The 17,062-nt window shown below is 37.9% G+C and overlaps 1 protein-coding gene across 1 annotated transcript; it reads right to left on the reverse strand.

Annotated features, from left to right (window-relative positions):
* Nucleotides 1-8,574: 8,574 nt before the first annotated feature.
* On the reverse strand, nt 8,575-12,089 carry LOC146474969 (trypsin-like). The gene is made up of 4 exons (XM_085116308.1): nt 11,993-12,089; nt 10,694-10,880; nt 9,831-10,095; nt 8,575-8,919 (listed from the first exon to the last, which is right to left on the reverse strand). Exons 1-4 carry the CDS (start codon nt 12,042-12,044, stop codon nt 8,641-8,643), a joined length of 783 nt encoding a protein of 260 aa, XP_084972434.1. The 5' UTR covers nt 12,045-12,089; the 3' UTR covers nt 8,575-8,640.
* Between the last annotated feature and the right edge of the window lie 4,973 nt (nt 12,090-17,062).

Consider the following 17,062-nt stretch of genomic DNA (forward strand, 5'->3'; position numbering starts at 1 on the left):
TCCAAGGGTAAGTTTAGACGTTTTTTGTATGGAGACTGGCAGAGGTGTAGAACACAGCGTTTGCAGTAGTTTATTACATTCAAAATTTTTAATATTTGAATGTAATAATGTAAAACTGTACATTGATTTATCTCACTATTATATTTTATTTACTTGTTATTTTCATTGTTATTATGTTTTATATATTATTATAGCATATGTGATTAAAGTTTCACTCTACGCTGTGTAATACATACATAGTTTCTATATTCTTGACAGAAGTTCAGGCTTCAGGTGTTTTCCTCGTTTATTGCGACAATACTGTTTCGTGTGGTTCGAAGTTATCGGACCACACTCATCAGGCAATTTTTAACGTTAAAAATTGCCTGATGAGTGTGGTCCGATAACTTCGAACCATACGAAACAGTATTGTCGCAATAAACGATGAAAACACCTGAAGCCTGAACTTCTGTCAAGAATTATACATTGCTCTTCAATCAAACGAATTGAGCGCTCTACGAAACACATTCTACCCAGAATACAAGTAGTTTCTATATTCTATAGTTTGCTGATTGTAGCTCTGTAATTTAGCCTTACAGGCTGCAGTGAGTTCATAATAAACGGTCATTATTACATAAGCATCACTTTTACGATGAGGTTCACGGCAACTCGGAAATGGGCCCATTTTTTAGGATGGTAGGTGAGTTCACTGTGTGCAATGCTTCATTTCATCCACGAATTATCTCAGCTTCAAATAAAATGAAACCTACCCCTATTAATTTTCACATAGATAGGTTATGTAAGAAACTATCTTTGGATATTTGTTAAAAAAACATAAAATTTCTCTACTGCTTTTACTGACTACGCCGTTCGTGGCTCAAGCCATTCAGGTGGTAAATGAGGAATTATGTAGTACAAAGAGTTCCCAGACTCTCAGAAAGATCTATTTTCCTGTTGTTTGCCAGTGGATTTGTTTCTTGATTTGATTTGGAATATCTAACTGATTTATTCCCCAGATATGTAAGAACGCGGCGTGGCTGAAGCCACCCAGAATGACGATCTTGGTTTACTAAAATTAAATAAACATAGAAATGACTGGTTTTCAAAGTCGAGTAACTTGAATCTTTCCAACTAGATGAAGAAAAATAAATAGTTTTTGGAATGATGTTTTTCTTCCAAATAAAGGTTCCGTTTTCTATATACATTAATGTGGCTGTGTCGCAAGAGCACATGATGTAGACACCTTTTTGGTCATAACATTTCACGGTATTGAGTATATATAATACAAATGGAGTGTTAGGAGCCAAAGTGTTAGTTTTGATCGAATTGGTAGAACCAATTCCCCTGGCTTGTACTCGTATAAAATCCCACTCTTACAGCCATATATCTGCTTCGATTCTAATTGGTTCGCTGTTTTTTTTAACCTTTTTTTAAAGGGAGTTAAAACCGGAAAACTTCAAAGTTTTAAAACCCAGTTAAAAACTAAGCTGCTAACATCATACATTTAGATTGGATTTCAGTTTACTCTTCTTGTCCATTTAATTTTCTTTCATTTACATTTAAATTAAATTATATATTTCTTAATTAATTTTGCAATTCCATATTAATATGCCACCTACTCTCTTTTCATACAGACAATAGCTTCGATACCTGATTTATCTTTACTTATTTTATTTTATTATTATTACTTTTTTTTCTCTTTTTCTTCTTTGTGTATCCATGTTTGTTTGTGTGCTTATTAGTGAATAGATGACTGTTAGATATCGACCTTTCTTTCCTTCAACTTGCCAGATGAACCACCCAGCTAGATTATCTCAGTCTTATAGTTATTCTAGGTGGAATTTTACTCGATATGGTCGTTTAATTCTTGTAACTACTTCATGTAAACTAAGGTAAGTAAACTTCACTAGGGTTGTTCACGCTACTCAATTGAAAACCGCTTCGTAAGTAAAGTAAAGTTAATGCGGCTTTCCAGAATGGAAATGGCTGCAACATCAAACCTATAAAAGGTTGCTGGTAGCTATAGAGCTTGGAACAATCAATAAACTTATCGTTATCTACTATGGTTAGCTTGAAACTTCCATGCACACATCGTGCATGCATGCATGTCAATGCTGTACATTCTGTAAACATTTTAAGCTGACAAAGTTTTGCGTTTTTCCGTTGTAACCGCAGACGGACAACCATTCCATTGTTGACAAATAAACAGAGTACCCGCTATCCTTCCGTTTAAATTTCTTGAACTGTCGGTACGAAAACATGACATAAAAAGTCTGGTTGAAAATCAAACCATAAGAACCAATTTCATTCATGGTCTAGAATTTTTAACATTGTAATTAGGGCTTCCGTTGATAACAGTAATTTTGTTTCATAATTACGGAAGGATTTACCCTGTTTAAATAAAAGTATACTTCTTCTTCTTCTTCTTATTCTCTAAATACCCTTTATTATTTAAGATACGATAATTGTAAAAATCATATTGCAGGGTTTAAAAGGGATACGAACACCAAATATATACATGGTTTCAGCTTCCAGATTCCCGGACAGAAATACTTCAAACAATCAGCCACAAGCAGCTACTCCTTTTGTTGTTGGACTATTAGCGCTTGTAGGTGGATTTTCCTCCTTGCTTGAAAACGTTCTCAACTGCTCGCAGTCTTAGTAGTTGTTAAAACTTATATACCCATGACACCGATGACAAGTTCGATGAGTTGGTGGTCAAAAGTTTATAAATGGTAGCTTTCAAAGCAAATAAATCCATTACAGTTTTCAATCACAAAATCCCAGTAACTTAAAAATAACGACGTCAAGCCAACTTCTTCATGGCTGTCTTTCAATTATCTTCGCCGCCTTCGATATATGCTAATCTTGCCGAACTCTCACAGAAATCTTCCATTTACGTTTCCGGTGCTTTGCATGTGTACTGGTTCATCTTTTCTATACTAAGTGAGTTTTATTTCGAAGGTCAGGTAGCAAGTCTAGCAATGAGTTAATAATACCCAATATGACATGGTTGATGTTTTTTTAGACTGAACACAATCAAATATAATTATCCGAATGTGAAGAAGTTAAAAAGGTGAAAAATGTTTTCCGTTTAAGTCCAGTGTTATCTTTCCGCTACCGTCATCGACAGTTATTAACAATCAATGATTTTCAAATGGCTGCTATGTTTTTACATTCACTCCATTAAGATAATGAATTTACTTTTATTATTTGGATGCATTTATAAAGCACTTCTGTGATATATTTCGTCCATAGACAAACCGGCGCTCTTTCCATTTGTTTCCACTATACAATCGTCTCTGTTTCGTCCGTTCTCCATTCACTTTTAACTAGGTTGAAGAAACTTGGTCCAGATTTACTTTCTGACAGTGCTTCAGATCTCAAGCCAAATGTTAGTTCTTTTGAAGCCATTTTGAAGCGAAGTGAAGATCCATCCTTTTTGAGCTGGCTGTCAGTTCTACCGCTGCAACAGTTTTTTAACTGTAATTTCCCGAAAATCAATGGGTTGATAGCACTGTTTATGTACACGATGATATTGCAATAAACCATAACGTTATTAAAGTAAATGTTAGTTTTACCTTTACCAAAGTCATGCCAAATCCATAGAACGTGATTTGGCAGAAGACAGAGGGCGAAGACTATCACAGCGGTTACGAAAACCTTCACAACTTTAATATTTTGCTCTGCTCGCATTTTGGCGTGCTTGCACAAGCGATGACTGCTTCCGCTGAACATATGCATCACTAATTTTCTTTCACAGAAAAGTTTTTGCACGACTCGTAAATAATTTGCAGTTATTATCACAAGAGGAATAAGATACAGCAAAAGAAATATACCCATAGTGAACGTCTTTGTGAAAATCTCGCGAGGCCATTTTTCTAGGCACTGTTCTCCTTCCAGGTGTAGTATGCTAGCGTATGGCGAAACGGCCATCGCAGGGATCAGCCAGGTTGCCGCAATCATCCAAAATGCTTTCTTTCCCCTGATCCTTGGTTTAAAAGGTGTAACAATTGCTCGGTACCTTTCATGGCTTAGACACAAAAGGGTGAAAACTGAAGTACCCATCAAAACAGTTTGTAATGGATACACAATATGACACATCACTTCACCAAATGGAAATTTTCCGGTCAACAGCTCCGTCAAATCCAGTGGTATACTAAAGAAGCTTGCTCCAAGGTCTGTAAACGCTAGATTTAAGATAAAGAATTCGTTTGGTCTCCGCTTTTCCTGTCGGTATATTGCCAAACAGACAAGGCAGTTTCCTATTGAGCCTACCACTATGACCGTAACATACAGAATAAGTTGTATCATGTCTGTAATTTCAGTTGTCTTTGACTCATTTGTTGTGTTGGACAACATAGCGAAAGACGTTCCGCCAGTTATGAGTAAGATATATTCGAGTAGCCTTGCATTGTATTAACTGACACAGTTGGCAGAATATACGAAAAAAGTCCTAATCCGCTAAAGGAAAATAGAGGCTTCTCATCTTCACTTGACTACAGTCACCTCATTTGGAATAAGACCGGAAAATAATGCTTGCCAATCTCGGCGTGAAAATGAAATTTGTGACTCGATATGACTGAGCAATAAAGAAAGACCGACTGCATACAAAGATCCTTCAGGAATTCTCTGACATGAAATGCGTTGACAGGAGATTTGCACTAAAAAAATACCTGTCTCATGCTTTCTGTCACTGAAACGAAAAAAGCCGGAATAACCTTTTGTTTTATGTCAATTTGCTAATATATCACAGCGTGTCCGAGGAGAAACATTATTAGCAGAATATAATTATAAAGACTATAAAGTCACGTAGCCATTACGCAAAAACATGTCGTTGGCGTTTATCAATTCAGCAGCACAGTCAGGGAAAAGGAAGTCTAAAATTAGTGCATATTTTAACGTCCTCCCACACAGAAAAAAAAAATGGCCATTGAAAATCTTGTTGATTTGCTCAAAATTCAATACAACAAAGGGAGATAATTTATGCGTTTTTACTATTTAACAGTCAAATATAAAATCTTTAATGAACACCCGCAGAAGTATCCCTCATTTTCACTACTAGCATATTACTTGCATCTGTGAAAGTTGTTAAAGCAATGCTAATACTTGTTTTAAAAGGTAAAACAGAATAACAAACATTTCAGGCTCTCGTTCAATTCCTTTTGCTTCAAAGCTTCCATCAGGGACTATTTGATGAGCTTGAATTCCGCTTTAAAATTTAAGTCGAGTTTGCCACCGTTACTTTCGCCGGCGTTGTCCTTTTTCTCTCGTCGGTTACTCACTGGTTCACATTAAAACGAAGACCAATGCAAAGCACCCGCTAGAACTTGAGTCGATCGAATAAGGGCTTAAAGTCTAGTAAATGTTATTCGTCTGGAGCGCCCTACAAGTAAGTACTCGGTGTGACACTGTGGAATTTGCTCCAACCATATCATACTGAGGAATGACAATTGCCGCTCGTCGGTACTGGCTTTTCATATTTTCACGTAATAAAACAAAAATTCGTTAGCTCTATACACTGTTCTTTATTTAAAGCTTTCTTTTGAGATTCATACCAAAACCTCGGGCCTCGTGCTGCATGAGGAGCTCCAAACACGTGGAAACAATAAACGCACTCGGCCTGGCCGTCCTTGTGATTACAGCTGTTTCTCGGGTATTGTGGAACCCATGAAGAAGTACTCGCGTTCGTTTTTGACATGTTACATAATATGCTGAATAATGGAAGTTTTGGATATTTTTTTGCCAGTTTTTTATGATTTCCCTGATTTTAGACGAAACAGTCTAAGCAGACGTCAGAAGTGATTTATCATATTCATCTAATTATAATGGAAACCATTATCTGCGTGCTTTGAAGGAAAAGCTGTACTCAAATAAATCTAAAAACGGATATGAGTTTATCCTCCCAACGGTTTTATGAATTCGTTTGTAAATCCGAAATGATTAAAATTCATAATAATGAATATTTTTTTCCTATATTTTCTCTGGAAAGCATTATCTTTCTGCTATTCAAGTTACTCGTTTTACTCATTTTGTTCTTCCTTAATCTGATATAGTAACATTGAGAATTCAGTCAGGTAATTGATTTTGATCAGTGTATATAAATTTCTAAAATAATGTTATCTGATGAATTGAAAACAGAACTTTTCACACCTACCTCACGTCATTTGTATAACATCAGTTTTTCTACGGAGTTGTTTCGCTTTCAATAGAAAACCTGTTTGATCTGGTATCTTAAATCAGATTTTAGAGGTAAGGAAACTTTGTCTAAAATTAAGCCTTCGAGAACCGTGTAAAGTTTTGATAACGACAAAGGTTTAATAAGATGTTCAGTTATTTCTTTTCTTTCCATATATTTAAAAATTGGCTGTTATTGGCCAAAGATTTTTGTTAAATTTCATATTAATATTTTCATATTTTTTATTTGATCTTACATCAGGAATTTTCAAGAAAAGTTGTTACCAATTTTATCTAGCACACAACGGCAGAGCTTAAAAAATTGCTCACTCAGCTTTTTCAAGTTGGTATCCATGCAATCAGGCCATTATTTTGAAGTTGCCGCTAATGGAAGAGTGTCCATTGGATTTTCAAAGTATTTACTAAAAATAGACATTGGTCCCTTAAGCTATTATAGCTCTGAATTCAGGAAATAAGATGGGAAAACAACGAAGTCAGCAGTTACGTGTTTTTCTTGATTTGTTTTTATTTTCAAGGTCGTAAAGCCATAGCAAAACGCCAATGGGAAGATTTAGACAGAGAAAAAAAATGTTTTTTTTCTTCTTTTATGCAAGATGAGTGCCAGAAAAAGCAATTGACCCAAATGAATTTTCCTATTTTTTTCCAAAAGACACTTCATGAGATGAAGTAACGGCTTATCAACTTTCGTGACTTCCGTAAATTTGCTCACTTCTACAAAACACTAATTATTTGAGAAATAGCAGAAAACATTTTTCCTGCTTTCATAGATTGAACAGACCACGTATCAATTGTTTTTCCTTTTTTTTTTTTTTACGATATCTACGTCTTTTCGCGCGTTATGATTGGCTCATGTCAAACGCGAGTGAAATAATTGTTTTATAAAAAACGATTAAGAAATATTGCTAGATCTTGCTAATTTTGCTTTCCAAGAACAACGAGAAGACAATTTAGTGGTCGCTATTTCTCGTGCATGGTATAATGGCTCATATACCATGGCCCGGCTAAGCCAATCAAATCCCTGGAAATGCATTATACAATGATCCAGTTTTCAGTAATTAACAATTAGATTATGAGCTCGAGATTTCTATCGCGTGATAGTTGATGAGGGCGAAGCCCGAATCAACTATCACACATAGAAATCGAGAGCGAATAATCTAATTGTTCCTCGCGAAGCGAGGGCCGAAGGCCCGAGCGTAGCGAGGTTAATAAATTTGTCGGGCCGAAGGCCCGCCGAAGGCCGCGCTCGGGAGCTAAGCCGTGAAAATTCGAGCCGAACATATATTTATATATATGTATGTATGTATGTTTATATATTTCCGTGAAGGTGTCCGCATATTGCCTAGCAACGGTGAAAAACAAAGTATGAATGACGTCAGGTTGTCTGGCGTCGTCTGCAGCAAAATTTGCATACATCGGGAAAGTTTGCGTGTCGGATAAAATTTAATCAATATTCCCTGGATCCAGATCAATCTCTCCAGAATCTTTTCCCTTTCTTCCAGAAATCTTTTTTGTGAAAGATTGCATTGAAGAAATTACACGTTTTGTGGCCGCGGTAAAATAATTTTCCGTGGGAAATAAATTCATCGAACACGACAGCATTGTACGCCCGTTGTACATTTCATCTCGTCAGAAATAGATTTTTAACCGCAAACCGCAAACTAGCCTGTGGAACTACGAAAAGACCATGCTCATCAAAATAGTTGCTATGTTCAGAAACCTTTTAATCTCCTCATTCGATGCTACAATACGAGTAAAGAGGGCTTTCCACCCAGCCCCAGCTTCGCGAGGTTTTGCGAGTCACGTATTTCTAGTTGTTTAGAAACATTGTTCTGTGATCCCCTTCTGAAAAACGCCAACTTGTACAGTTTTGTAATTTGTGATTATATATCGGTATTGACATACTGATGACACGGAGCAGAGGACTGGGCGTTAACGTATAGCACGCGAATGCTCATGATTAACGCCTTTGAAAAAAAAAAGCGTTTAAGAAACTTGTGAAGTTCTACGGCCATCGTAATTGGTTGCTTCTCGCAACTTTGGATAAGTTTTATTTTTTTTTTTGCCTGGGTTTTGTATAAATATTGTTATTTGGAATATCTTTCATTTTTGTCGTTTAATTATAACCTCAAAACCCCAAAGATAGGGCCATAGTACTAGTCGGGGAACACGGCCCTTATTTTTCCGAATCAGCGGTTTATGGAGTTTTTATGTCCGCTGTAGTGCATGTAGGATATCGATGAATTTTTAATCCATTTTGGTGTAATCTTATTGGTGTGCCAATTAAAACATATCTTAGGCCTGGTTGGCCAACGCGCCCATGTCCCATAGTCTTTGACGGTGTTCGGTTGTGAAGGCGGAAAGCAAAATAATTAACTAAAGGTACAATACACTTTTGCATTGCAGTCTAGTACTTTATTAATTATACGTTTGCATACATAACTGGACGTGAAACCAATCAAGGCATTATGCTTGGAACGACATTGTTTGGTCGATCCAGTCTCTCAGGTAACGGACATTGGCGTAGACTCCCAACTTGTTTGCCCATGCGCATCCATCACCCCAGCTGACGACCCCTTCCAAGTACCATCTGCCATTCCTGCCTTTGCAAACGTAGGGCCCTCCACTGTCACCCTGACAGGCGTCTTTGCCACCGGCTATAAGCCCCGCACAGAGCATGCTCTCGTGGGTCCTTCCTGGGTAAGTTCTTCGGCATGTACTGTATGGCACGGTTGGTACGCTGACCTGTGTCAGGTTGGGAAAAATAAAATAACGTGTTTAACTGGTGCGAGATCAGATAAACAGTATTAAATCGACACCTGAGCAAGAAAGTGGCGTCGTCCACACTTCTAAATATTCCAACAGATTGCTGGTTGTAGATATGCCAATAGGACGTTTTGAAGGTACCGTTTTCCATGTATATATAAATACCTTTAGATTTTTGTACGAATACGGGAACGACTACGAGTTTTTCCAACAGACAGAGCGCGCTCGAGTGAACCAGTGTAGCTTTTTTTTTTTTTTTTGGGGGGGGGGGGGGGGGGCGTCATCATTTTACTACGAGCTTGTGTGAGAACGTCGTAGTGGCGAAAACAAATCTTCGAAACTTACGTGCGTGGGTGATCTAGTCTTTCTGCAATTACGAAAGGGCGTAGCCCTCACTATTCCAAGCAACTTCATCAAGTTCATCCCAGTTTTCTGGGATACTGATCTCTTCTTAATTCTTCGCTAAAAAATTGAAGTCAAATCTTAGTAGTACGTATACTCCGAGAGGTCTCTATTAACCCTGTTCAGTCTGGGCCTTTTTTGAGTTCCTGAGCTTGGGAGTGGGATGGGCCGAGTGTCTCAAAAGTTTATACGCTTAAGTTTCCGCCTATCAATAATCATTCACTCCAAAGGATCCTCAGAAGGCATAACAACAACGCCATGGGAAATTAATTTTCTTGAATTTTTTAAGACATTTTTTTACTAATATATTTTGTTGAACAGCCAAACTTCAGGATTTCATGTCCGTGTTGCGGAAAGGTTCACAACCGCTTTACATCACTCCAGGAGAAAAGAACTGGACGACCTTATGGCAAAATGGTAAGAAGACCTGGAGAAAAAATAGAATGATATTATCTAACACAGTTTTCCTATTTCTAAATTGTTATTACCTGCATGAGGTAGTCTGGACTTACACCAAGATGTTTTAGCTTTCCCCACCCAGTGACCGTACATTCGCGTCCTTGTCGATCACCTCTGTTGGGCAAACAGACAGTATTGACAGCGCCGTTTAGCATTGCAGGTCGGTCCAGCCGCAGCAAGGCGATGTCATGCGCATACGACACAGGACTGTGGTAGTTACGGTGGCGGTAGATTCGACGTACATTTAAATCTTGTTCCCTCCCAAACTTTCTGGTTCTGTGATGAGCTCCCAGCCTAAAAGACAACGACAGTTCATTTCATTATGTACGTGTTCTATATTACATGTAGATTGCAAATTTGTAGATTTGTAGTTTCCGCCTACAGACAGTGGAGATATTGGACAGATCTAGTGATAATCAGCACTTAAAAGTAAACGGAACACAAATTCCGTGAGAATTATGCGCATTTGATCATGTATTAGCATGTTAATTTGTGCAATATCAAGTAATAAAAATATTATTAATATTATTATTTGATAATACAGGAGAAAATGACTCAAGAATTCCTCGTAGAAGGTCATGACGGACAAAGATTACATCCGTAATTTCCTCTCTAAAATATTCCTTTTTGATGCTTGAACAGATTGATAATTTAAGCTTAGCAACCATTAGTTGAACGCAAGTTGGTCATATTTTTATGGTTCCGTATACTTTTAAATATTGATTGTTTAAAATATTTACAATAACGGTAATTTTCTAACCTTAGGTTAAAATTACATTCTTATATTCTCATTAGCTGTGTGCGTTTTTAACAAAAGCTGTTTACATCGTTTGGTCTTTTAATACTAAAGGATTGCCTCAGCTCCTTATCTTTATGATGATAATTTTCTTACCTTACTGTAAAATCACTTTCCCTTATATTCTCTACACAATGCGCCGCGGTCACCACCCATCTAGGACTCAACAAGGAGCCACCGCAAAACGGTCTACTGGTCATGAGCATGGCTTGCCACGGCCAGGAATTACGTTCGGCTTGGTGTCCACCAACGATTCTGGTACGTGGACGAACGCCACATCCATCTGAGAAGGTAAATAAGAACCCAAATGTCGCACTCAATGAGACGAAATGAAAGTCTATGGCGGTTAAATATTGAGTAACGTAACGTGTAGTCTTACTGGAAATTCTTATTAGCCAAGAAGACATTTTCATTATTATCGCTCTTATAGGTTTCACATTTCAAACACATCCAGGAAATCAGAATACAACTAGGCTTGACAACTGTAGAAAAAGTGTTCGTAAAAGATGATGGAAGTCAATTGAAAGCAACTCAGCCGTCCTTACGCCCTTCAGTAGAACTGTGAGTCTTTTTGTGTTTAGTGAATTCAATACACTTGTTCCAAATTTCTCAGCCTTATATCCACAGAGAGGGAATATTCCTGTATTTAAAGGCCTCCATTATCTATATAATGGGGTGAATCAAGACACTAATCTAAGAGGGTACTTAATTGTCTAAGCTAATGCAGTTTTTCTTTGTGGATGCTTTTGGTAAAACTTTAGGTTGCAGAAAGTTTTAGGAAAACGGAATCGTATTTCTCGAATTTACGAGTTGGGCGTTGCCCTCTTTTTTTTTAAACAATTACTTTACTTTCAAAAGATATGTTCATAGTCGCTACACACGACAAAGTGATCAGTTTCATTTACCAATATTCCGTACTGATACTGCTAAAAAATAGATCTTTCTATTATAATGGATGTATAGTTTTTCAGATGAAATGATTGTAATGTTTTCATTCCCTTTTTAGGACTTGCATTTAAGTGTTCTAGAATTAGCTGTCATTTATATATTCACAGATTTAAGAGAATTATATGCTCTTTTAAAACTTGTTGTGTAACAGATTTTAGGAGGGCTTCCGCTGATTGCAGGGACAGTCAGTCACTGATGGAGTTACCCTATAAACAACAAAAGGCGTATTTTTCTCTCTCTTTATGAAAACAACGTACTTGCCCCTCCGAAAACAAAGGAATTAGTTTTCCAGTGTTAAGAAATTTTGGCGAAGAAGGCGATAAAAAGCCCTCCGAACTGTTGGGTGCCCCGGTTCCCTTCTATAGTCTTGAGCATTCGAAAACAGGCACAGGAATTTTCTAATGAGATATCAGATATCTATTTTTTAATTATGAGGCTTCTTCTTACCAGATGACGACAGAAGTCCAAGGACAACTGGAATTATCGCAATTAGCACCATCTTCGGAATCCTCGTGGATCCTTGTCTAGTGGTACTTTAAAAGTGATGTACGTTTTATTTAAAGTTGTGTCTGTTTACCAAGACTGCACCCAAGTAGACAAACACCTGCACAGGTTCGAAAGCAAATCGATATTTGAGAATCGGCACATAAGCAGAAAAAGTACAGCTAAGCACATTCCTCTATCAGGTGTTAGACAACAATGTCAAATGAATAAAGAGGTGTGTGATTCACGTGTGTATTTAAGCGAAAATTAATACTTCACAGTCGTAACATTGGGCTGAGAATTCAGCTATACAATCCATTCTTTTTTTTTTTGTTTCCAAACATTAATATACTCTTGCTATGCCTCACACAAAAAAGCACTCAGAAGGATAAAAAATATCATGATCCTTCTCCTTCTCTTCTTCTTTTGTTCTTCTCCTTCTCAAAAATTTCTTAGTATAAAATTACGTTTTAAGTTATGCAAAAAGTTTAAATATTTTTAAATTTTCCACTTTTATTATTTTTAAAGGATCACTAGAACTGCCTTGTAATCCTTTTTACACCTTTGCAGCTGAATACAATCCCCTATGTTAAGTCGGATATTAAAAAACGAGATGGTGCAACTAAAATCAGTTATATGACATGTTTATAGAAATACTGACGGGACAACTGTCGTTTTAATTCTTTCTCATCCACGTCTTAGTTGATCGGCGTAACTTGCGACTTTGCCCTTATTTCATGCCCTTATTCCTCGCGAAGCGAGGGCCGAAGGCCCGAGCGTAGCGAGGTTAATAAATTTGTCGGGCCGAAGGCCCGCCGAAGGCCGCGCTCGGGAGCTAAGCCGTGAAAATTCGAGCCGAACATATATTTATATATATGTATGTATGTATGTTTATATATTTCCGTGAAGGTGTCCGCATATTGCCTAGCAACGGTGAAAAACAAAGTATGAATGACGTCAGGTTGTCTGGCGTCGTCTGCAGCAAAATTTGCATACATCGGGAAAGTTTGCGTGTCGGATAAAATTTAATCAATATTCCCTGGATCCAGATCAATCTCTCCAGAATCTTTTCCCTTTCTTCCAGAAATCTTTTTTGTGAAAGATTGCATTGAAGAAATTACACGTTTTGTGGCCGCGGTAAAATAATTTTCCGTGGGAAATAAATTCATCGAACACGACAGCATTGTACGCCCGTTGTACATTTCATCTCGTCAGAAATAGATTTTTAACCGCAAACCGCAAACTAGCCTGTGGAACTACGAAAAGACCATGCTCATCAAAATAGTTGCTATGTTCAGAAACCTTTTAATCTCCTCATTCGATGCTACAATACGAGTAAAGAGGGCTTTCCACCCAGCCCCAGCTTCGCGAGGTTTTGCGAGTCACGTATTTCTAGTACCTACTTATACCTACGTTCTTATGAATAAATGTCGAAATATTTTGCAAAACTTGTGTTTAATCAAGGTGAAGGGCGTCAAAGCGTCATGAGACATTAGAGAGATTAAGCACCACGTTTACGGCAAACGCCAAACGTGAGGTTCGCGTCTATGTTTTCTTGAAAATATGAGTACGTAGATGAAAATAGTACAAGATAATTCTGGCCTTTAATTCTAACGCAAGACTACTCAATTTTTCTGAGAAACTGAAAACAGCGAGCTGCAAATGAAGGTTAAACATGGTCACGTGGTCATTTCTGCCGTTTGCCGCAAGCATCGCGTGTGCGGCAAACGACAAACGCCAGGCTAAAATTTTCTCTTTGATAAAAAACAATGAAGCTTTTTTGCCGGGTTGAAGCTTATCTCCACCCAGTCAGCGACAGCTATCGAGCAAACACGAAAAAGAGAGAAGTGAGTACGAGAAACACAAGTTACTGCATTTTAGAACAAATACCGGCTTGACGTTTCCCGTTTGGCGTTAGCCGTTAACGCGAAGCTAAATCTCTCAAATCTCTCTATTACCACCTTTCACGACACGCGCTTTTAAAATAAGTTGTATCGAAAACAGCTAGATTTTTGCACACCATGTGAGACAAATAAAACTAAGCTCTACATTACAAAATCTGCATTTTCCTTCTTTTCTGTTTTTCTTTTTCTCGTTTTTTGTTTCAATGTTTATTTACTAGAAATACGTGACTCGCAAAACCTCGCGAAGCTGGGGCTGGGTGGAAAGTCCTCTTTACTCGTATTGTAGCATCGAATGAGGAGATTAAAAGGTTTCTAAACATAGCAACTATTTTGATGAGCATGGTCTTTTCGTAGTTCCACAGGCTAGTTTGCGGTTTGCGGTTAAAAATCTATTTCTGACGCGATGAAATGTACAACGGGCGTGCAACGCTGTCGTGTTCGATGAATTTATTTCCCACGGAAAATTATTTTACCGCGGCCACAAAACGTGTAATTTCTTCAATGCAATCTTTCACAAAAAAGATTTCTGGAAGAAAGGGAAAAGATGCTGGAGCGATTGTTCTGTATCCAGGGAATATTGATGAAATTTTATCCGGCACGCAAACTTTCCCGATGTATGCAAATTTTGCTTCAGACGACGCCAGACAACCTGACGTCATTCATACTTTGTTTTTCACCGTTGCTAGGCAATATTGCGGACACCTTCACGGAAATATATAAACATACATACATACATATATATAAATATATGTTCGGCTCGAATTTTCACGGCTTAGCTCCCGAGCGCGGCCTTCGGCCCGACAAATTTATTAACCTCGCTACGCTCGGGCCTTCGGCCCTCGCTTCGCGAGGAATAATATTATTTTACTCCGTAGTGTTATTGAACCGGTAAATTGTTATCCCATAAGCGACCGCGACAGGTCTTTTCCTTTGTTCTTAAGCTCTCGTAAGCGACCACTCAAAGATAGTGATACGTATTGCGGCAACTCTTTAATACGCTTTGTGATCACATTTACAGTAATATAGCTGCACTGCCTGATAATGTTCGTAGATCTGAAATTCAAGATGACTCCCCTGTATAACAGGTAGGAAATGTATTCGCACCAGGCCGAACAGAATTAAGGATTAATTCTCAAGGGCATTTTAAAGGTTTCTCAAATTGTGCGACGAGGGCAATTTGCGAAGACTTCGAAAAAAAAAAAAGCGAAAATTAGTCCTTAATCTACGAGGAATCATTGCGATTGCGCTTTAATAACACAGAGGGTAAAATTTTCTTAAAACCATCAACTCTCGCCGTAAGCAAACAGACAAACAAATTACAATATTTTTTTCTAGCGAACAAAACTACAAACAAGACTGACGAGAAGAGTTACCATTATACACATGTAATTAAGAGGGAATTGTTCACTTGCTCTGTGAAGCTTCCTACCGCTTGAAAACCACACGATAAAAATAGCGAACGGTGGATCCAAAGAAGGAACTTGAGGAGTAATTTCTTCCAATGAGTTTGACCTGCTCCTTCCTCCCATCAAAAGGACACTGTTATGCTAGGTTATCGTTCGTTGTAAGAAGAACCCCGCCTTACGACCACTTCGTTAATACGACCACCTCGTTATTACGACCATTTTTTGCGCCCTGAACGAACTGAAAGTCCAGTCATTTCCTTAGTTTTACAACCTCGTTAATCCGACCACCCCGTTATTGCGACCTCATTTTCACTGCCCGAAGGTGGTCGTATTAACGGGGTTCCAGTGTAGCTAAAACGAAGTAGGTGAAAGCACTAATGGTCCCGCCATGACTGATCACAGTTTCTCAGCCAAACAGATATAAATCCGATGCAAGGTTTTAGTTTTGACACAAATAATCTTTTGCTGTTTCTCGGAGAGACACGAAAACTAACCTTGAGGAATTTCCCTTCTAGCTGCAGCACTTTAGTTTCCATGTATTCTTGTTACAAACAAAGTCGAACTCCAAAGAACCTCAAAAAAGACCTAGAACTCGTTTTTTGGCCCCAAATGTAGAACTGGCGTGCTCAGCCAATGAGGAGCGAGTATTTGGCCGCTCGACCAATCAAGAGTAAGTAATTTTGCCCTCGATGAAAGAAAAATTGAGGAAAAATGTCCACTGTTACTATACAATAAATCAGCATTTAGTAATTTTGTTTTCTGTATTACATTGTTATTGTTATTGTTATTATTGTTGATGAGCAGTTTGTTGCACATGCACTAAAAATATATATAACTGCAGAAAGGATGAGGAACTTGTAAGATTATTCACGTTCATACGATAAGCATATTTCGATTAATGCTATGAAAGAAATTGGAGCTCCGCTTTTAGGCTCGGCTAAATATATATTTGTTAACAATTGGTTCATGCTTAGTGTGCGTATATCGAGTTATGCATGATGGATGCACGTGGAAAGTTTGGAGAGCACGAGAAAAGGGTAAGAGTCGCTCGAGGCGCAGCCGAGAGCAAATCTAGCTTCTTGAGTGCTCTCCGCCAAACTTTCCGAGTGCATCCATAACTCGATATACGCACAGGTAAAAGCATGAACCAATTCTTTTATAACATAGTGACAACAAAGTATCGGAAGGTATTACGCGGAAAACAGGTTTTATTTGTGATTGATTACAAAATTCTCTCAATGCGCTGTACCGAAAAACAAAGGTTCTTATCAGCTGTTTACAAACACGCCACAATGGTATGGTCTGAATAAGAACGTTTCATGTGAAATTGTCAACGAAAATTTGCTTCATTGAATTAGAGTACAGTACAAACTAAAACTAAGCGACGGAAACCCAAGTTTGTCTACAAGTTGCACACGTCATTTTATGGACGCACGGTCGTGTGTATGTTGAGAAAGGTACCATGATGACGTCAGTAGGAATTAGATTAGGGACTCCGAAGCACACGCACTATGTTTTTATTTTTTTATTTTTATTTTATTAGACTTCGCCTTCAAAATTAAAACTATAAACAGAACATAACAACGTGAAACAGAAGAAGCGGCCCCAAGTTATAGTATAAATATTTCCCCTTTTTATATCGGTTCTGATTTCTGATCCTTTGTTCTCCCCGAGAACACACACTTATTAGCACATCCCAATGACATAGACATCACACAAAAAAA

The sequence above is a fragment of the Pavona decussata genome, unplaced genomic scaffold (assembly GCF_977016875.1).
Source record: "Pavona decussata unplaced genomic scaffold, jaPavDecu1.1 SCAFFOLD_87, whole genome shotgun sequence".
In the NCBI taxonomy this organism is placed as follows: Eukaryota; Metazoa; Cnidaria; class Anthozoa; order Scleractinia; family Agariciidae; genus Pavona; species Pavona decussata.

Excerpts from the sequence above, each read along its gene's own strand:
- LOC146474969 (XM_085116308.1), bottom strand. The coding sequence starts at position 12,044 with ATGGTGCTAATTGCGATAATTCCAGTTGTCCTTGGACTTCTGTCGTCA. Across the intron at positions 10,881-11,992 it reads TGGACTTCTGTCGTCATCTG|ATGGATGTGGCGTTCGTCCA; the intron begins GTAAGAAGAAGC and ends TTACCTTCTCAG. Across the intron at positions 8,920-9,830 it reads GTCCAGACTACCTCATGCAG|GTCAGCGTACCAACCGTGCC; the intron begins GTAATAACAATT and ends AACCTGACACAG.